This window comes from Rana temporaria, chromosome 6 (genome assembly GCF_905171775.1).
Source record: "Rana temporaria chromosome 6, aRanTem1.1, whole genome shotgun sequence".
Lineage (NCBI taxonomy): Eukaryota > Metazoa > Chordata > Amphibia > Anura > Ranidae > Rana > Rana temporaria.
In genome coordinates, this window is record NC_053494.1 from 164782863 (window position 1) to 164804696 (window position 21834).

General features: G+C 42.5%; 1 protein-coding gene across 1 annotated transcript in view; it reads left to right on the plus strand.

The window, feature by feature from the left end:
* Positions 1–21834, plus strand: part of LOC120944438 (dynein heavy chain 11, axonemal-like) — a 229075-nt gene that overhangs the window by 125669 nt on the left and 81572 nt on the right. Inside the window, exons 16-17 of the mRNA XM_040358500.1 lie at positions 2702–2872; positions 21609–21731. Of these exons, the coding sequence (XP_040214434.1) occupies positions 2702–2872; positions 21609–21731 (294 nt within the window). The remainder of the gene's footprint in view (positions 1–2701; positions 2873–21608; positions 21732–21834) is intronic.

Here is a 21834-nt window from a genome sequence, read left to right on the forward strand (position 1 = left end):
ATGTATAAAATGTATCTGAATCGCGGCCATAATGTTTTGGGGTTTTTAAATTTTGTTAAGACATAAATGGCTCTTACAGCAAAAAGGGTTAATGTTCACCTCAAACACCTAGCCATTTGAATCGGAATGCACAAACATGGTAGTTTCTCCTGTGCATGAGTGGATGTTTATTTTACTAAGAGATAAAAAGACGCAATTAGGAGTTTGCATGTTCTGATTTTGTAGCAGAAAAATGCATTTAGCTGGAAGGAATTAAGAGTAAATCTCACACTGCTGTTTAACATTAATGCTGAAATGTGAACTTTAGTTTCAATTATGTTTATTGAAAAGATTTATACAAACAGTACAAAGGTATCTCAGCATATTATCATGCATTAACAAACTCGATCAAGGGTCCATACATCATTCATGGAATGTAACGCAGGGTCTAACAGCAATATCGACAGTATCAGAAAAGCTCTAGGGTATAAACCATACTGCAACCAATTGTAAATAACAAAACAATCAATTCTCACCCTAGGAACATCAAGTCCACCTGGCCAAGGGTCCCTGGGCTCAAAAACATAAGCCCCTCATTCTGCTATTACTATCACCTTAACATAAAGACCAGTGTTTGAGAACTTTTGAGAGAAAAATAGAGGGGTAAAGAGAAAAGTTAAGAGGAGAAAGGGAGAAATAGGAGAGCAACCATCAAGCGCCCCAAGACCCATCATGTAAGACCATAACTACGTCGCCAGTGTCCTTGGTCATTGGTAAGATATCCAAGCCATGGATCCCAGACTTTATGGAATAACTTAATTTTGTCCTGGACTAGTGCCGTCAATGGTTCATTCAACATCAGCCAGGACAGTTTCCTTTTAAGCTGATCGAATGGCAGGGCAGCGGACCGCCAATTTCTGGCTATTGTAATTTTTGCCGATATAAAAAATAAAAGTAAGCAGCCGCCTTTGGGCCTTACAGGCCAGCGCAATCCTGTCACCCAGAAGAGCTTGTTTTGCTGATTTAACCATGTTCAATTGGGTCAGAGAATAAATAAAATGATAGACCCTGATCCAGAAACTTCTAACCTTAGGGCACGTCCACCAAATGTGGTAGGTGGTTCTAACCTGGCCACAGCCTCTAAAACACTTGGGGGTAGCTCCATGTACAAAGGTGGCAAGCCTGGCCGGCACCATATACCATCTAAGCAAAACGTTATAATTAGCTTCTATTATAGATGTGTTGATAAGTGATCGAGAAGCAGTTTCCGATATCGTATGCCACTCCTCCAAATCAAGGGTTTCCTGCAAATCTTCTTCCCATTGAAGCATATAGTTCAATTTAGTTGATGAACTCATCAACATCGCAGATATATGGCCTCTGGTTTTATCGTAATGATTGCAAAAGTGCTCCATGGGAGTAGATGTCGCTAGGTCACTGTTACGAGCCAGGGTTTGCACATAATGACGTAATTGGGCATATCTATAACATTCCGCTAATGGCATTTGTTATTTTTCCCTCATGGATTGCTCGGATAGCACACTCCCTTTGTCACAAAGGTCTGCTATGCGTAGCAGACCCTTATTAGTCCACCATTTCAAAGCGAGAGGAACAAGGCCTGGGGTGAATGCACTATTCATCAATAGGGGTGCCAATGTGGAGTGAGGTGATTTAAAATTCTGGGTTCTGTCCCAAATTTCTAGTGAGAAGAATAAAGATGGGCATAAAATGGTAGGTCTATCTTTAGGCGGGAGCCACATAATGTGGGATATTTGATGTGGATGACAGGAGTGAGATTCCATGATCATCCATATCACTTGCGGTAGCTTGGAGTGGAACCTGGAAAGTTGGGCCACATTAAAGTATTTCTGCAGATCAGGCAGGCCCAGTCCCCCCTTTCGTTTAAGAGTGTACATCGTACGTTTGTTCACCCTAATGAACTAAAGGATTTTCCTTTGCAACATTTTCAAGTCACTGGGTACCAAGGTCACAGGTATCGTATTGAAAAAATACAATATCCTTGGTAGGACATTCATTTTTATCGAGTGAAGTCTGCCGAATCACGGCGGGAAATGTGGACTACTTTAGTTATCTCACCTCTCCCCTTGGAAGCACTTTTCCTCCAGCAGCCAGCAGTACTTTTTATCTATACAGTACTTTGTTTTTCCAGACGTCTCTAGACTGATCATAGGATGTGTAGGGTCCTCCTAATGGTTGGATCTTCTCTGGCAATGGGTGTGATGACATAAGTGCCACTTTCTGCATCTCTATGTGTAACTGCAAGGGGCGGTCCATGACACCCTGTACTCACAGGATGTCCTCAATCCTTTGGTTGAATGATAGATAATAATTTAGTTTTTTTGTTTTAAAACCCTGCTGGTGTCTTTTTTTTGCTCATATTTGAACTTTAATCCAACAATTTAGAAAAACACCAATTTTATGTAATCTAATTAGTGACCTGCTGCATGTTTAAGTGCATTTTATTGATGTCTTATTGCAGGCTACCAAGTTGCGGTATGTATTGTCATCTCATAGTAATAAATAAACAAGTGAGGTTGCCTTTTGGATTGTTATGCTATTTAAAGTCTTTACTCTGCATAACACCCACTAGAGACAAGCCTTTTTACTAACACTGGAGGGTTAATTGTAGAGCTATTAAGAGTTGTCTTGCTCTGGTCCTCACTGTTAATTGACATAATGTGAATTAATTTCTCATGTGCAGGCTTTTAATATCGTGTTTCACAAGGCTGTGCAGCAAGCAGAACCATCTGATGATGTCCGATTGAGAGTGAATAACCTCATTGACTGCGTGACATATTCCACATTCATATACATCAGCAGAGGACTGTTTGAAAGGGATAAAATAACCTTCACAGCCCAGCTGGCTTTCCAGGTACAGCACATGTATATGTTATGGTTTCCAGTAGAGAGAAGGCAACTAGACTTATTATTATTATTTATTATTGTTACAATAGTAGTAGTAGCTGTATTAGGCTAGGTTCACAGTACTGTGATGTAATTTATGATTCAATTTGCAGTAAGATTATGTAGTGCGACTTTGATGTTGCGACTTTGGTTGCCTTTTGGATGTGATTTGCATATTCTATGGGACCAAATTTCACTGTAGATTGCACCAAAGTTGCACAGGACCCTTTTCCAAAGTTGCATTGTGGCTGCAGTGTATGAATGTGAATGGGCAACATTGAAAGCAATGGTATTTCCATTGTCATGCGATTTCATGCCTTCCATCCTTCTCATGGGAGAAAGAGGGACACCTTGGCAGAATGTGATATGGCAAAATGTGGGCCTGGCTAAATTGCACAAGATGTTTGGAGTTGCTTAAAGAACATGGTTAAATATAGTTTAAGCCCACTCATAGTACACACTGCACATATGCCACAGTTCTTCTACCCAAAAAATACTACTGTAATATATGTGTTTCGCAATGTGTTTCACAATGTGTTTCACATATGTGTTTTCATTTAAAAAGAATAAAGAGGTTATAGGTGAAGCCGTACAGACAGGCACACTGGGCTTGCTGGCCCGACACTTGGATCACTATCGTCCACATACTGTGCACCACACAGTCTTATCCATCCCTGGGACACAGTCTTCAAGATTCAAAGGTCCTACCTGTTGTTCTGTACTCTTTATACATTATAGTGTGGATGGGGCTGTGAAGAGAAGGGCTGTGAAGAAATGTTGTGGAAGGTAATTCTTGGATGCACAGCAGGTCAGGGTGCTGGGCACTGACTAGTGAACTGCTTGATATTAGGCTGTGAATTGTGGGGACGGCCAGTAGTGGGACATGCATAGCTGAAATCTGCAATATGCCCAGATTTTGTTTCAATCCCAGGACAGTCTCACAGAATCCAGGACTGTTGGTAGGTATGCTATAAGGCCATATTGCACATTCACATCAGTCAATTCTCTTACAGAGCTTGCAAACTATATTGCTTTACAATTCTATTCATTCACATCCATTTCTGCACTTAAGGCCCTATCTCTCATGCATGCTTTCATAGTAGATACCATACTACTTATTGCAGTGTATGCTGTATTCTAGATGCACAGGCCCTTCTGTATATCCCCTGGGAAAGGGGTACACCTTTTACAGCCAACCATGGAAACACACAATTTACACTGTGCTTTATTTACTATTCCTTTACATTACTCTCTGCCCTAAGGGTCTTACAATCTAAAAGCCCACACCATACTAGGGCATACTCATGTTGGGTAAACAGACCCTACTGTCTGTCCTCTGTGAAAGGGGTACACCTTCTTCCCCCATTTTACAGTTGAGCATGGACACTCTGGCCGGGATTCAGAAAGGACTTACGACGACGTATCTCCAGATACGCCATCGTAAGTCCAAATGTGCGCCATCGTATCTATACGCGGATTCAGGAACTGAGATACGCCTGAAATTTGCCAAGATACGACCGATGTAAGTCTCCTACGCCGTCGTATCTTGGGTGCATATTGACGCTGGCCGCAAGGGGCGCTTCCGTAGATTTACGCTTTAAATATGCAAATGACCTAGATACGCCGATTCACGAACGTACTTGCGCCGGATTTAGCTACGCCGTTTAAGTAAGGCTTACGTCCGGCGTAAAGTTACCCCTGCTATATGAGGCGCAGCCAATGCTAAGCTATGGACGACGGAACAGCCGTCGAATTTTACGTCGTTTACGTAAGAGGTACGTGAATGGGGCTGGGCGTAGGTTACGTTCACGTCGTTGCCATTGAGCCATCGTATCTTAGGGCATAAATTCAACGTGATTCTGAGCATGCGCATGCATGCGCCGTTCGTACGGCGCTTCATTTACATTAGGGTCACGATTTATTATAATACAACAAGCCCACTACCAGCCTACTTTGAATTACGCGGGCTTACCCCGGCCCATTTACGTTACGCCGCCGTAACTTAGGGAGCAAGTGCTTTGTGAATACTGTAATTGCCTCTCTATGTTACGTCGGCGTAGCGCATATGAGATGCGCTACGCCCGCTCAAAGATACGCCAATGTATCTGAATTTAGTATTTACACCAAGTTTTACAAACTATCCTGTCACATCAGTCTCTGCCTTAAGGAGCTTGCAAATAATTTTTTATTGTAAAATCCTTTCTTTGTTTAATTTTTTTAATAAAAAATGTGGATTCCATTTATCACACAAAACACTTGTGCTGAAAAAATCTTTTTGCATATAATTAACTAATTAATGTAATTTATTATGCAATTTGAAACGTTCCTGTTGGTGGGCACTTTTAGGTTTTATATAATATCAGTCTATGTTTTTGTAGGATGTTTTTGTGCATTATAGTGCAATTTGCTGGTTAACAGCAAAATCAGCTGAGGACTATTGATTATCAATGAGGTATGGTATCAAATAGACCCCAAAATACACTAATGCTGTATACAGATTTTAATATATCAAGGTTGTTTTTCTGCTGGCCAGTGTTAATTTTAACATCAAAGTTTGATTTAGTTTAGTTATAGTCTTTTGACTAAAATGCCATTTTAGTTTTAGAAGTATTTTAGTCCTTTGACTAAAATGCCATTTGAGTTTTAGTCGTATTTTAATCATCTGAGTTGTTTTAGTTTCAGTCATATTTTAGTCGACTAAAATCTCCAGTACATTTTAGTCGACTAAATTCAAATGGGTTTAGTTAAATTTGAATGCATTATTTCTTTAGAACTGCCAAACATTATATACTCCTGGAGTAAAAATTATGGTATTAAGGTTTGAGCATGTACTACAGACACAGATTTAGCCATTGTGATATAAATTCTATTTAATTTTTGTCATCGTCTTTTGACTAAAATGTAATTTTAGTTTTAGTCGCATTTTAGTCTTTTGACTGAAATGTTATTTTAGTGTGAGTCGTATGTTAGTCATCTGAATTGTTTTAGTCGTATTTTAGTCAATAAAAATAGTATTAATTTAGTTGATGAAAATATTTTAGTCAACAAAAGTAACACTGCTGCTGGCAGTATGCAGTATGGTTGGAAGTTGGATGGCTACATCTTAAATACTGTATATTTCCTGAAGTTTCCTGCTTACTTTGCTGCCTTGCTGTTAAATTATGTAAGTCTAGTCACTAAAATCTCAAACCATCTTTACATGTCAAGGTAATTTTCAATTTTTAAATTTGGATCCTTCATTAAAATAACACCTGATTATTCCACCTAGCGAACGCAGCCAGAGCGTGCATTTCAGCTCTTTGGAAGCAGACCTCTACACTGACTCTGTCTAAGTGGTACTTTTGGGTCAAGGACCTCATGCAGATGGAGGACTTGACCTCTTCTTGTACAACAGGGAATAAAGATTTAACAACACACAGGAGTACAGTTCTCATCTCCAGCAAGACACTGGTTAGAGCAGAGTTATCATAGTTATTTCTCTCTAATGTACAGCTCTGTAGGCATTTATGATCTTATGATCCAATTCCCCCTCCAGCTGCAGGCTATTGGGGCCCTATGTCCCGTTTTTTTCTCCTCTCCCCTATTCCCTATTTTTCATGTTTATCTACTTTCTGTTTCCCCATTACTATTGCCAGTTTGTTCCCTGTATCCCAGTGTTTGCTGTTATTGATTTGTATTATTGATAAAATGAGAACTCTCGGTTGTCAGCTCCCTTCTGGCCTTCACCGAAATACTTGGCGCACCAGGAAACCTGTTCATATATTTTGATCATCACTTAATTAGCTAACTTGTGATATATATTTTTTTGTTGTTGGCGCTGTACCTGAGAGTTTCCGCAAAGTAAAGTGTATAATTTAGAACCAACATTTCTTTGCCAGTGGGGCATCGTGGGAAAGGGTATAAGGAGTGAGCTGATGCAAGCTCTTGTCCCACTGGGCTGCGTCCTGGGGAAGGTGAACGTGGACTGAGCTGTATCGTTAGGCCTGCCTGCATGAAGAAGTCTGGAGGAGTTTACACCTGGAGCTTAGGTTTGCTTATGTTCATTGTCTGGATGCAGAATGGAGTCCCAAGATAGCTGGTGGAGTTTTCTGGAGGAAGCCGGAAACAGGATGGAGTCTCACAGGGGATGGTTGACACTCCTGGGCTAAAATAGGATGGAATCAGGGAAGCTGGTTGACTCTCTTGGAGAAGGGATGCAGTGTTATCCCCAATGTTTACTGAAAGAGCTTAAAGCGGAGTTCCACCCATTTAAAAGTCAGCAGATACAAAAAATGTGGCTGCTGACTTTTAATAAATAAAAAATCAGTGCAGCGCTTTTTTATTTATTCTGTATTCAAGGACTTTTTATATTGACCTTCAGTGTTCAGCTGCTTTTGGTAGGATTGTCTTTGCGCTGTCTGATTTTCTTTATTATATTGACTTTTAATAATCGGGCATTCACCTGTCCCACGGTCCAGCGATGTGGGCGAATGAAGCCCCATTCCTCTCCCCCTCCTTCTCTGCGGCGCCGGCATCACTACTGTGATCGCCCATCTGTGGCTTCACAGCCGGGCATGCATTGCGAATGCGCAAGCCATCACAGGTCCCAGATTGCTGGGAGGGAGGGGGAGGGGTGAACTTCCTTCTAGCACCGCATAGCCCCGGGAGAAAGTGGGAGCTGGATGCCTCTAAAAAGAGCGTATAATCTCCCCCCTAAAAAAATTACATGCCAAATATCAGGGGGTCACCGTCACTTAAAGCGGAAGTTCTATTTTTGGGTGGAACTCGGCTTTAATTCACAGTGTCGGATTTAACCTAAAGGCCCTTTCATGTGCAGTAACATGTGGAGTCTGGTGTTCAGCTTTAACATGGAGCATCTGTAACCCTAACCCTCTCGCCTAACCCTCTCTCATTCACCTGAAAGCTGAAAATTAGCCTGGGCAGGAAGGAGGTAAAAGTTCCCAGCAGGCAAGTAATTAAAGCAGAAGTAAATCCATCTGTCATTTGTGCCAGAAATGTAACACTCCCATTGGTTGTGCTCTTAACCAAACTAATAAGAAAAAGGAAGGGGAAAGAGAGGGTACCAGAAAACCCTCTGGATTTTTTAACGGTGCTAATTGAGTAATGACACAAATAGAAAGAAATGTAGAAAAATAAGTACATTTATTTCATAACAATAAATATATATAAAAACCATTCGATAGATGTTGAATTATTAGCTTCAAAGGCATGAAATGTAAGAAGACCTACATGTTTCGCTCGAAACTGAGCTTCTTCAGGAGCTTGAACAGGTAATACTACAAAATATCAAAAACAAGGGGGGATACGGAGGATGGAAAACAAAAATTTGTGAAAAAATATAAGTGCATAATATAACAGCACAGCATATGACAAAAATATATATAGATAGTACTAACAATGGTAATTCATATGAATGTTTTTGATATTTTGTAGTATTACCTGTTCAAGCTCCTGAAGAAGCTCAGTTTCGAGCGAAACATGTAGAGCGAGAAAATACTGCAACAGGTCTTCTTACATTTCATGCCTTTGAAGCTAATAATTCAACATCTATCGAATGGTTTTTATATATATTTATTGTTATGAAATAAATTTACTTATTTTTCTACATTTCTTTCTATTTGTGTCATTACTCAATTAGCACCGTTAAAAAGTCCAGAGGGTTTTCTGGTACCCTCTCTTTCCCTTTCCCTTTTCTTATTGTCTTGATGTACAAGGGACAATGTGCTCTGATTTGAGGGTCTGTATTCCACAAAATTGCTTTTCTCTTAACCAAACTGTCAAACCATCCAATGGCTGGTGTCTAAATGATCACATGTGCAGCATCATGGCAGTTGCAGATTAAACAGAGGCAGAGATGGCAGCTTCCTTGGCTAAAAACGATTGGAGGATTTACTTACAGTTTACTTTAAGTAATCTTCAGGTCAATAATGTGCATTTTAACATGTGTGCAATTTAAAAAATAAAGGCTACAGCAGCTAAACAGTTTAAAACAGGGCCATATGTATAACATGCAGGCACTATAGTGGGTAAGGGGTAATTGGTTGTGTAGTGCTTGAGTCCAGGGTTTCGTTTGTTTGCTCCCCCTGTGTTTGTATAGGTATTTTTTCCTGGGTGCTCCTTCAGGCCCCAAAAAACAACTGATATGTTATTGGCATCTGACTAAACTTTGGGCAGAAATAATTCTGTCAATCTTCTTTCATATCTGTATCTTGCCAAAAAAAAATAGAGAGTCATTACAATAGCAACACAATTCCAGAGAGCACCAGAATGTGAAACATCTAGTTAGAAAATAAGGACTCCTACTGTGAGACCAGAGCATATCTAGTTAATTCCGTATTATAGTCCTTACCGATTTAATGAACAATTGCTGTTCTTTATTAGATTGCAGCATATTTGTGTTGTTTTAATGGTTTATGTCTTTGCCAGTAATGCCTATTTTTCTGTTTTACTGGAATCAATTTTAGCAAAAGAACTTTCAGACATCTGTACAGAATAGTTTAAATTTACGCCATTTGGTTGTTTTAAATGAGATAGGAATAGCGTCTAATGCCTGTTTCAATATTTTCATTTAGTGAGACACAGATTTCAGACAAAGAACGGTTCACAGTTAGACCACGTTATCCTTTCAGATGAAGTCACACATTTAAAGTTATCTTTTCTATTAAATTTTATGTGGGAACAAAAAATGGGCAGAAGCCATTCATACTTGATCCATCGTTTTGCCATACGTTATTTTTTTTACTGAGCAAGCATTGGCTATAAGTTTATAGAATTCTAGTTTTCATAAACATCAAAGCTCAGAAGTGCATCCAAGATCATCCACAGTACTATGAATCATCTTGGTATTACTTATTAAATTTACTAAGACATGTAAGAAAAAGGCTTCTTCAGTCTGGTAAAACCAGGACCCTGCAAATTCCAGTTCTGTACAGTATATAGATATGCCCTGCATACACAGGTTGCCTTTAAAAGCGCATTAGACCTAATTGGGCAGTAATTGCTCTGTTTATGGTGTAAAACAGCTCCCTTTGACCTCATTTACACAATATTTTAGTGCCAATTGGGGCAAGAATCTAGTAAATTCCTTCAGCTAGATTCACAAGTGAATGCAGAAAGTTTCAGCTAGTAAGACTATATAAAACAATAACAGCCTAACTGCAGCTGTCCACCAATGTTTGTATGTAATTGCACATGAAGCGATTTCCTGCAGTTATGGATAGATGATTTCTCCCGGATGCAAGCTTTTTGTGTCCAGGGGCGATCGTGTGTCGCTAACTGCAGTTAATCGCTCCAAGTGCCATTACATCCGAACACTGGCAAACAGCTGCAGTCGCTGTAAGCCTGTTATTGCTTTGTATAGTCTGAGCAGTTGCAACTATCTGCACCTACCTGTTTATTCAGCTGCAGAAATCTGCTGGATTCTTTCCATAGCTGGCATTAAAATATTGTGTGATTGAGGCCTTAGCCAAAGGATTTCCAACTAGATATGCTATTCTCTAAGGCTGCATTCACATCTGAGCTTAGCAATTTACTGGCATTTTTATTTGAGAGTTTTTTGAGCATTTTTAGCAGTGTATTACAAGCGTTTTACAGCTTCATGCATTTTTGTTTAGCCAAAAGAAGGCACTAGGGGGATGAGATGGAGAGGAAATTAGGAGTGGAGAGTTGCTGTTTGAGCAGAAAACAAGCGACAAAATGTTTGTAAACCGCTCAAGTTTCTATTAAAGTCTATGGGGCCAAAAACGCTTGGAATCTGCCAAAAAGCTCATGTAACTTTTTGAGCAACAGGCATTTTGCTTCAGGTGACAGAGCACTCATATGTGAACAGGGGCCATTGAAATGAATAGGATTTGGCTTGTTGAGCATTTTAAAGCTACAAGCTTTAAGCAGAAAATCAATCAATCAGATAACAAACATCTAAGATAGAAAAACAGATGATATAAAGTGCACATCTTTCAGTGAATGTGATTGTGACGGTATCGGTATGATATCCCCGTCAACGTTCCCTTCTTCCCATAAAAGAAATCACAGCAGCATCCATACATGAGCCAAGGCTTAATGCTGGTATAACACAGAGTTTTAATAGTAAAAAACACAGCTTATATGTGGTTACAACTGTTACAATGACAAATCTCCGCCCCCCTCACACAGTGGGGGGTCTTCAATACAGCTCCTTTGAAATAAAGATATTTCTTTGAACTACTCAGTAGCTAGCCGGTTCGGCTCCGCATATAGAGAGATAATTATCACAAGGAAGCAATCAGCATACTTAACATGAGCCACTTATCTAATCACAGTAACCAGTAAACACAGGGCTAGAACAATTAACATTTGAAACAGGGCTAGCTGCAGAAGAGTAATTACAATTAACAGCCTTAAACAAGCAGGGAGGATTAAACTGAAGCATATAGGTAAAAAGTCCATCACAATGCATTTGAAACAGGGCTAGCTGCAGAAGAGTAATTACAATTAACAGCCTTAAACAAGCAGGGAGGATTAAACTGACATATAGGTAAAAAGTCCATCACAATGGCCCCCCTTCTTCTCCCTGCTCCGGAAAAGCCGGTTGGACCTTTCCTGGTCCAGTAGGGTTGACGGGTTCAGAGCTTTTAGTCCGAGGTTAACTCCGTTTGGCGTGACAATCCATCAGCATTCCCGTTTTGCTTGCCTGGGCGGTAATGAATCGTAAAGTCATAGGGCTGTAAGGCCAAGCTCCAGCGTAGCAAACGGGCGTTGTCCCCTGAAACCCGGTTAAGCCACACCAAGGGGTTGTGATCGGTGATGAGAGTGAAAGCCCGGCCATAAAGGTAAGGTGTGAGCTTTTTGAGTGCCCATACCAAGGCCAAACACTCTTTTTCAATGGTGGCGTAACTGACCTCCCTTGGCAACAGCTTCCGACTCAGGTATGCCACCGGGTGCTCTCCTCCATCCTCCCCGATCTGCCTTAGTACTGCCCCCAGTCCAAACATTGAAGCATCTGTGTGGACAATAAATCTTTTGTTAGGATCTGGGGTAACCAACACCGGAGCATTAACCAGAGCAGTCTTTAGGGTTTGGAAAGCCACCTCGCATTCCGGGGACCACAGGACTTGTCGGGGTAGCTTCTTTTTGGTCAAGTCGGTCAGGGGTTTGGCCAGGGCGCTATAGTCGGGTACAAAGCGTCTGTAATAGCCGGCTGTGCCCAAGAAAGCCATGACTTGTGTCTTGGTGTGGGGAGTGGGCCAATTGGCAACGGCCTCGATCTTGGCCGGCTCCGGCCGTTGCTTACCACATCCTACTCGGTGGCCCAAATATTGTACCTCCGCCATACCCAAATGACATTTGTCGGGTTTCAGGGTCAGCCCGGCCCCCTTGATCCTATCCAATACTACCCCTACGTGTTCTAGGTGCGCTTCCCATGTATTGCTGTAGATGGCGATGTCATCCAGATAAGCGCATGCAAAGCTCTGGAGACCCCCAAGTAACTGATCCACCATCCGTTGGAAGGTGGCCGGGGCGTTCTTCATCCCGAACGGCATAACCCGGAATTGGTATAGGCCGAACGGGGTGATGAAGGCCGACTTGAGTCTGGCATCTTCTGCTAGAGGAATCTGCCAATATCCCTTGCATAGGTCTATTGTGGTCAGATACTTCCCTGCAGAGATACGGTCAAGCAGCTCGTCCATCCGAGGCATCGGATAGGCGTCCGTAACTGTCTTGTCGTTGAGGCGCCGGTAATCTACACAGAAGCGGGTTGTCCCATCCTTCTTTGGCACTAAGACTACCGGCGAGGCCCAAGGACTTTCTGAGGGTTCGATTACGCCTAGCCGAAGCATCTCATCTATCTCCTTCCGCATTCCTTCCCGGACTGCTTCGGGGATACGGTAAGGAGGCTGTCTCAGGGGTGTCTGTCCTGGAGTCTCCACCTTGTGTACGGCTAGGCGTGTGTATCCAGGCTCCTGCGAGAATGTGGCCTGTTTTTCTTCTAGTAAGCGGCCAGCTTGAGCCCGCTCTTGCGGCTCCAGCTGTTCACCTAGCTGGACTTTCTCTATCTGGGTCATCCCTTTGCTACTGCCCAATAGGTCGGGAAGGGGTAGGGTCTCTGTGTCTTCTCCTGCTGGTGCACAGATAGCGGCTACCTCCTCTGCCCGTTCCTGATAGGCCTTGAGCATGTTGATGTGAAAGGTTCGTTTCACATCTTCATCCTCGCAACTGGCTATCGTGTAGGTAGTGTCGCATATCTGTCCTATAACTTTATAGGGGCCCTGCCAGGCAGCCTGGAGCTTGTCAGTTCGGACCGGCCTTAATACCATGACCTTTTGGCCTATCTGAAAGCTCCGGTGCCTAGCCCGTCGGTCATACCATACCTTCTGGCGCTGTTGGGCCGCCTGGAGGTTTTCTCGCACTGTCTGGGCTAATTCCTCCATGCGATCCCTCAGCTCCAGGACATAAGGTACAACCGGGGTCCCCTCAATTTCTGTTTGCCCCTCCCAGTGATCCTTGATGAGATCTAAGGGCCCCCTCACCCGCCTCCCATAGAGAAGTTCGAAGGGTGAGAATCCGGTCGATTCCTGCGGTACCTCTCGGTAGGCAAAGAGAAGGTGCGGCAGGAATCGCTCCCAATCCTTGTACGCCCCTGAGAACGATTTCAACATTTGCTTTAGCGTTCCATTGAAGCGCTCGCACAGGCCGTTAGTCTGGGGGTGGTATGGGGAGCTAGTCAGGGATTTAACTCCACAGGTTTTCCATATCTGCTGGGTTACCTCGGCCGTGAATTGGGTACCTTGGTCGGACAGAACCTCCTTGGGAAAGCCTACTCGGGAAAATATTTTAACTAGGGCCTCTGCTACAGTCTCAGCCTGTATGTTAGAGAGAGCTACCGCTTCGGGGTAACGGGTGGCGTAGTCTACTACGGTGAGTATATACCGCTTGCCAGAACGGCTAGGTTGGGCCAGGGGCCCTATAATGTCCACGGCTACCCTTGTGAACGGTTCTTCAATAATGGGCATGGAAACTAGTTTAGCCTTTGGGTGGTCTCCCTTTTTACCTATACGTTGGCATACCTCGCACGATTGACAATACGCCCTGACGTCGTCGGATACCCCAGGCCAGAAAAAGTTCTGGGTTATCCGATACCCTGTCTTGCGTATTCCCAAATGGCCTGCCAAGGGTACGTCGTGCCCAATCCTCAATAACTCCTGCCGGTACTTCCGGGGAACTACCAGCTGGCGTTTTTGCTTAGGCCCTGGGGCATTACCCCGGGTCTCGGTGAGCCTGTACAAGCGGCCTTCCTCCCAGATAAATTGCTCCTTCTCTAACCCCCCTTGGCCCCTCCTGGCTTTCTCTCGATACTTTCTGAGGGAAGGGTCTCCGGTCACCTCCCGCCCAAAGTCCTCTGGGGTGTCCCAGGGTAGGGGTTCCACAGTCAAGGGTAGGTTGGGTTGGCTTACCTGGGTCTCAGTAGGAAGCGGATGGCTCTCGGCAGCGCGACTTTGTGCTCTGGTGGTTACTGCGTGGGCCTCCTGAGCGGTGGTAGAGGCGAACGCCGAAGTCAGGGGCCCAATGTCGTTGCCCAAGATGACTTCAGAAGGTAAGTCTTTCATGACGCCCACATGAACATCGCCAGCTCCCGCACCCCAGTCCAGGTGTACCTGTGCAGTAGGAATACGGTATACTGCCCCCCCTGCCACTTTCACAGCAATTGATTTCCCCGGTTTCTCTGATGCAGTAATAAGGTGTCTTTGTACCAACGTGATGGTCGCCCCACTGTCTCTTAATCCTCGGGCGGTTTTTCCGTTAACCATGACCAGCTGACAATGGTGTTTCCGGTTGTCCGTAATAACAGATTGTACCGTGAGGGCTTCGTAAAGGGGGCCCAATGGTTCTTCCGGACCCAGCTCCTGGGGATCCCAAGCCGAGTCTACACAATGGGCTGCTGCTGGTGGGCGGTACCCAGGTTGAGACCAATTTGACCTGGTGTTGTCATTCAGGGGGCAATTCTGCTTGAAGTGACCGAGTTGTTTGCACCGGAAGCAGCGTTGTTCGTTGTCCTCCTGGCGTGGATAGCGAGGGCTAGATGTCATCGGTCTGTTAGGCGGTTGGTATCTAGCGGCTGGTGGGTGTGAGGGCGCCGTTGGTCGTGGAGGTTGTACCCGTGGTGTGACCTGGTTTGTCTTGCGAGTATCCGCATATTCATCCGCCAACATCGCGGCCTCTGGTAGAGTCATGGGCCTGCGATCTCTCACCCAATCTTTGACATCTGTCTGGATGTGATTGTAAAATTGCTCCAGGAGCATTAGTTGCAAAATGTCCTCTGCGGTGGTGGCCTGGCTGCTGTTAACCCAGTTAGAGGCCGACAGGGACAGCTGGCATGCCCATTCTGCGTAAGAGTCTTTCGTGGTTTTGCGTGAGTCCCTGAACTTCTGTCGGTGGGACTCTGGGGTTACTGCATAACGAGCCAGGAGCGCTTCTTTAACCCTGGCGTAGCTATGGATATCCTGATCTGGCACGGTCCGGAAAGCATCAGAAGCTTTGCCTGACAGTTTGCCTGACAATATTGAAACCCACTCTCCTCTCGCTATTCGGTGCAGGTTACATTGTCGCTCAAAGTCCGCCAGGTAGTTATCAATCTCACAGTCCTTTTCATCAAAAGCTTTAAAAGCGCTAAACGGAATCTTCCTTGTGTCTGCTGTGCTGTACTCACTGTTCGGAGAAGGTGCGGCTGCTTGTTGGACTGCTGCCAGTTTTAACTGTAGCTCTGCGTCCCTTATTTGTTTATACTTCTGTAGCTCTGCGTCTCTTATTTCTTTAGCCTTCTGTAGCTCTGCGTCTCTTATTTGTTTATCCTTCTGTAGTTCTGCGTTTACTAACATGTCCATCACTTTCAGTACCACATCTGGCGTTGGGTTCGGGCCGAACCACGCTAGCTTCTCTCTCATTAGCTTGTTGGTTGGTGACTCCTCCTGAATCACTGGTGTCTCCATCTCTTGTACTGCTGGCGTTGCTGCAATCACGTTCTCCTGGTCTAGCTCCATTAATTCTGCTATGATGACCCGCTTGGTTTTGTTGCTAGCAATCCTTCCACGAACTTCCAGTAGTTCTTTCAGTGTATTTCTTTTAAGCAGGGTGTAGCAGCCTTCCATTCACTGTTCCCAGTGTCTGCTTGGAATCCGGGTGTAAAGGAGAGTAGAGGGAAGATCCCGCTGCTGCCAACCAATTTGTGACGGTATCGGTATGATATCCCCGTCAACGTTCCCTTCTTCCCATAAAAGAAATCACAGCAGCATCCATACATGAGCCAAGGCTTAATGCTGGTATAACACAGAGTTTTAATAGTAAAAAACACAGCTTATATGTGGTTACAACTGTTACAATGACAAATCTCCGCCCCCCTCACACAGTGGGGGGTCTTCAATACAGCTCCTTTGAAATAAAGATATTTCTTTGAACTACTCAGTAGCTAGCCGGTTCGGCTCCGCATATAGAGAGATAATTATCACAAGGAAGCAATCAGCATACTTAACATGAGCCACTTATCTAATCACAGTAACCAGTAAACACAGGGCTAGAACAATTAACATTTGAAACAGGGCTAGCTGCAGAAGAGTAATTACAATTAACAGCCTTAAACAAGCAGGGAGGATTAAACTGAAGCATATAGGTAAAAAGTCCATCACAATGCATTTGAAACAGGGCTAGCTGCAGAAGAGTAATTACAATTAACAGCCTTAAACAAGCAGGGAGGATTAAACTGACATATAGGTAAAAAGTCCATCACAGTGATCATTCCATTTTGTAGGCTTCATTCACACTTGTTGATTTTAGCATGCATGCATTGCCATTTAAAGCAATAAAAATGAATGAGAATGCATATCAGTTTGATGCAGGCAGCACAGTGGCTAAGTGGTTAGCACTTCCACCAAGCACCACTAGGGTTGGCGGTTCAAATCCCCAACATGGCACTACCTGTCTGGAGTTTGCATGTTCTTTCTGTTTCCTCCCACACTCCAAAGACATGCTGGTAGGTTAATTGGCTCATGTACAAATGTGCCTATGTATGCGAGTTAGGGACCTTAGATTGAAAGCTACTTGAGGGCAGGGACATATGTGAATTTACAATATACTGTATATATAAAGCACTGTGAAATTAGCATTGTTATATAAGTACATGTAGTAAAATAAATATACACATTGATGTATCAGTTGCAGCCATACACAGTACAATTTCTACACACTCTCCTAAATTTATCAAAACAATATAATTTGAGGGCCTAACTTAAGAACCCTGGAGTCAGTCTGGCAGGCCTTTGTACTGCATAGTTATTGGTATTTGATGTTATGAGTGTAGTTGGGTTGTAATGTATCTATTGGTAAAATTATAAAAAATATATTAACTTCCATGTTGAACTACATTTATTTCTAGCCTACTCCTATTAATCTGAACATTCTTGAAGTTTGAAACCTTACAGTTGGGTCAATACATTTTTGGACCCAACATTTTTGGACACAAGCACAATTTTTTCAGGCATTTACCAAAACATATTCAAGCTACAGTTATATAATGGATATGGGCAGAAAGTGCACACTCTCAGGTTTAATTTGAGAGTATGTACATCCAAATCAGAGGAAGGGTTTAGGAATTACAGCTCTTAGGAATAGCCCCCCCCCCTTTTTCAATGGTCCAAAAGTAACTGGACACTTGAATCAAAAGCTGTTTCATGGCCAGGTGTAGGCTACTCCTTAATTCTTCATCAATTAAGCAGATACAAGGTCAGGAGTTGATTCTAAGTGAGATATTTGCATTTGGAATCTATTTCTGTGAACCTATATCATGCTTTCAAAGGAGCTGTCATACAAGTGAAACAGGCCATTGTAAGGCTTCAAAAACTAAACAAACCCATTAGAGAGATATCAACAACATTAGGAGTGGCCAAATCAACAGCAACATAAAAAGGCCTGGCCATCCACAGAAGTCAACAGTGGTGGATGATCTCAGGATCATCTCTATGGTAAAGAAAACCCCATTCAAAATATCCAGACAAGTGAAGGACACTCTCCAGGAGGTGGGCATATCATTGCCAAAATCTACAATCAAGGGAAGATCTCATAAGAGCAAATACAGAGGGCTCACCACAAGGTGCAAACCATTCATAAGCCTGAAGAATAGAAAAGTCAGATTAGACTTGAACAAAGGAAGAACATTTCCCCATTGTTTTTTTTTAGCAGCAAACAATTAATCAGTGTTAAGTAAAAAATACTGATTGTATTGATAGAAAAATAGCAAATGACACATATGGAAATATAAAAGTTGTAAATTAATGAGCTCTGGTAATTACAAAAAAATATTTGTAATTACCAGAGCTCATACATTTACAATTTGTATATTTTCATATGTGTCATTTGCTATTTTTCTATCAATAAAATCAGTATTTTTTACTTAACACTGATTAATTGTTTGCTGCTAAAAAAAAAACATGGGGAAATGTTCTTCCTTTGTTCAAGCACCTAAACTGGGGTGTGCAGCCCTCTCAGACCCCTGTATGTGTTTTCATTTCATGTTATAGTCAGATTAGACTTTGCCAAAAAACATCTATTAAAGCCAGACCAGTTTTGCAAAAGTATTCTTTGGACGGATGAAACTAAGATTAATCTGTACCAGAATAACGGGAACAAAAAAGTGTGGAGAAGGCTTGGAACAGCTCATGATCCCAAGCACACAACGTCTTCTGTAAAACATGGTGGAGGCAGTGTGATGGCGTGGGCATGCATGGCTTCCAGTGGCACTGGGTCATTGGTGTTTATTGATGATGCGGCAGAAGACAGAAGCAGCCAGATTAATTCTGTAGTGTTTAGAGATATACTGTCAGCCCAGATTCAGCAAATTGCTGTAAAGTTGATTGGATGCCGCTTCACAATACAGATGGACAATGATTCAAAACACACTGCAAAAAGAACCCAGGAGCTTTTGAAGGAAAAGACATAGAATATTCTGCAATGGCTTAGTCAATCCCCTGATCTCAACCCAATTGAGCATGCATTTCACTTGCTGAAGGCAAAGCTAAATGCAGAAAGACCCACAAACAAAGAACAGCTGAAGACAGCTGCAGTTAAAGCCTGGCAAAGCATCAATAAGGAAGAAACCCAGTGTTTGTTCATGGGATCCAGACTTCAGGCACTCATTGCCAGTAAAGGATTTTTAACAAAATATTTTATTTATAATTATATGCATTTGTCCAATTACATTTGAGCCCCTGAAAATGTGTAAAAGATGGTTGCAGTTCCTACAATTTGTACTTGATATTTATGTTCAACCCCTTGAATTAAAGCTGAAAGTCTGCACTTCAAAATAATTTGGATTGTTTTGTTTCAATTTTATTCTGGTGGCATACAGAGCCAAAAGTATGAAAATTGTGCCTGTGTACAAATATCAGTACAGGGATCGAAGCTTGCAGGCAGCAAGGTACCGTGGGATATGTAGTCCTTAGAAACTGAAAATAAAACAAAGGAATGAGCAAAGGAAAAGCTAAAAAGTATGCAGGAAATACAGAAATTGTTAAAAGAGATGGTCAAGGAGACAGGTAGCACGAACAACATGAAAGGAGATAAAAAAAATAAAAAATAAAAATTATATTGGATTCGCAAAAAATACTATTGTTTGTATCACTATAACAATGCTAGTGTTATAAAATCAAAGAGTATGTTGTGACTTTAGATCTCCTTTAGGCTTGGTTCACACTGCTGCGACTTTGCCCTGTGACTTCCTTCCGACTTGATCCAACTTGTATGCTATTTAGGAGCCTGTACAAGGGTTGAAATCTCACCCAAGATCAGACCAAAGTCGTACAGGAACTGTTTCTTACAGTGTTTGTTGCCCCAACACTAAATATTCCTTATATGTGCCTGCTGTACCATGTGTTTGTATGAAAAAGTATCCTGTTCTCTTTGCTCCCTTTATGACAAATTCATGGTGTTCCTGCTGGTCTCCCTGCTTTCCTATTAAAAACTGATCACACTAAGCAGGAGAGCACACTGTGGTCATTTCTCTAGTTATGCTGGGAACTCAGCCTGTTCTCCTCCAATGATCAGACTTGTCCTGACATGCCCCCACTGCACATCTATTCACTGGGAAGCTCTGTGTCCTGCTGCTTCTCCTCCCCCCAGCTCTTATGGAGCTAAGAACAAAAGGAATGTGATCACTTATAAAAAAGGGAAAAAAATGAATTTATAATGTTTTTATCCATTGAAATAATTGGACTGCCTTACACGCGACCTACATCTTTATCCACCCTGTCAGCACACCTGTGCTTCCTAAAACCCCTGCTAACCTCTGCACCCCAAACCTCCCCAATCCTCTTTCACTCCAACCCTCCACTCCCTTTAACTGTACCTGTCTCCTCTGCTCCTCTATATATCCCCTCCGTGCTCACCTGTGTACCCAAACTGTAATTCCTTCTCTGCCTACCTCTGCACACCCCACACTGCCCTCCTCCCCACCAATTTGCTTACCCTTTCAGAACAGGCTGATGTTAGGCTGAATGACCACATTTGCAGGCAGGACTTTTAAGCATGCCCCTTTATCTCCCCAGTGGGCAGCATTCCGTATAAGTGATGGTGGATATGACCTCAGGGGGGTGTGATATACATATGAATGCTGCCGATCCGCGGCTATTTACATATAAATGCAGTCGCTATTTACATAGCACTGCCGGTATTTACATGTAAATACAGGGTCTGCAGGTGAGTCATCTGTATCTAACAAATGTTCAGAGCTGGACATCATTAGTAGCAGAACTTCACACTAAGATATCAGGACACAGCATGGTATTAAAGCTTTAAGGGACAAGGGAATTTAAATGGGGATAGTTGTCAAGTATGAGGTAACTGCTTTGGGCCCCTTAACAATAATAGGGTCCAGGGCATCTGCCCCTTTTGCCCTGCCTTAAAGACGACCCTGGCAGTATTGATCCTAGTTCTCTCTGTGAGCTGCAGAACACCTTCTACCTATCTTATATTGATGTTGGGGGGGGGGGGTTCTGTAGTCCTAACCCACATTCTTTCTTAGGGTGACAATGCTGCTTCTCCATAGATACAGTACAGTGAGAGAGTGTTGTCAACCTAGTTAATTGGCACCTTGTACAATTAAGCAAAAAATCTGAAAAAAAAGGAAAACTAATGTAACCATTATGTGTAAGGATTGGTAAGCAAGCTATCTTTTTGTCCAATAAAAGCCCCTCATTGGCCAATAAGGACTCTCTCGCTGGATAACTGGTTGTTGGTAGTACTTTAGGTTGAGGTTCAGGTGAAGAAGTCAGGCCCTAGTAACCAAATGCAATTAGATGCACACAGATGGGTTTGTTTGGCTAACAAAGGCACCTTGTGCAGACTGTGATTTATAATCTGGACTTTTGCTTTTAAATGTTTAAAATAGGTAACAGATTTGCTTTAGGAAGTGGTGAGTAGTATTAGGTGAAAAATTCTGATTCAGTTCTACATACTTTAATAATTTAGTAAGGCATTTTCTAAAGTGAAGATTATTCTGTCTTTATATTTCATCATTGCTGGTAGAGATCTATGGTTCAGGAGATGTGAACTCTTTGCTTGCCCTCCAGCAGATAGAAAAGAAACTCCCTTTAATGTATACAAGCACGTCATGTCTGACATGAACCTGTGACAGACTTTACGTTTTGCATGCCAATTATCTAACTACCTGTGTTATACCTTTTCAGCTTTTGATAATGAATAAAGAAATCTCGGCTCAAGAACTTGACTTTTTACTGCGCTTTAACATTGACCACATCTATAATAGTCCACTGGACTTCCTTTCAAATTCAGCATGGAGCGCCATTAAGGTATATTTAATGTGATGCAAAATCTTTCCTTGCTGGTGGTTCATGAATCAATTCTTCTTGGAAATCACTAGAATATCTATATTGTAGAAACTATACTTGAAAT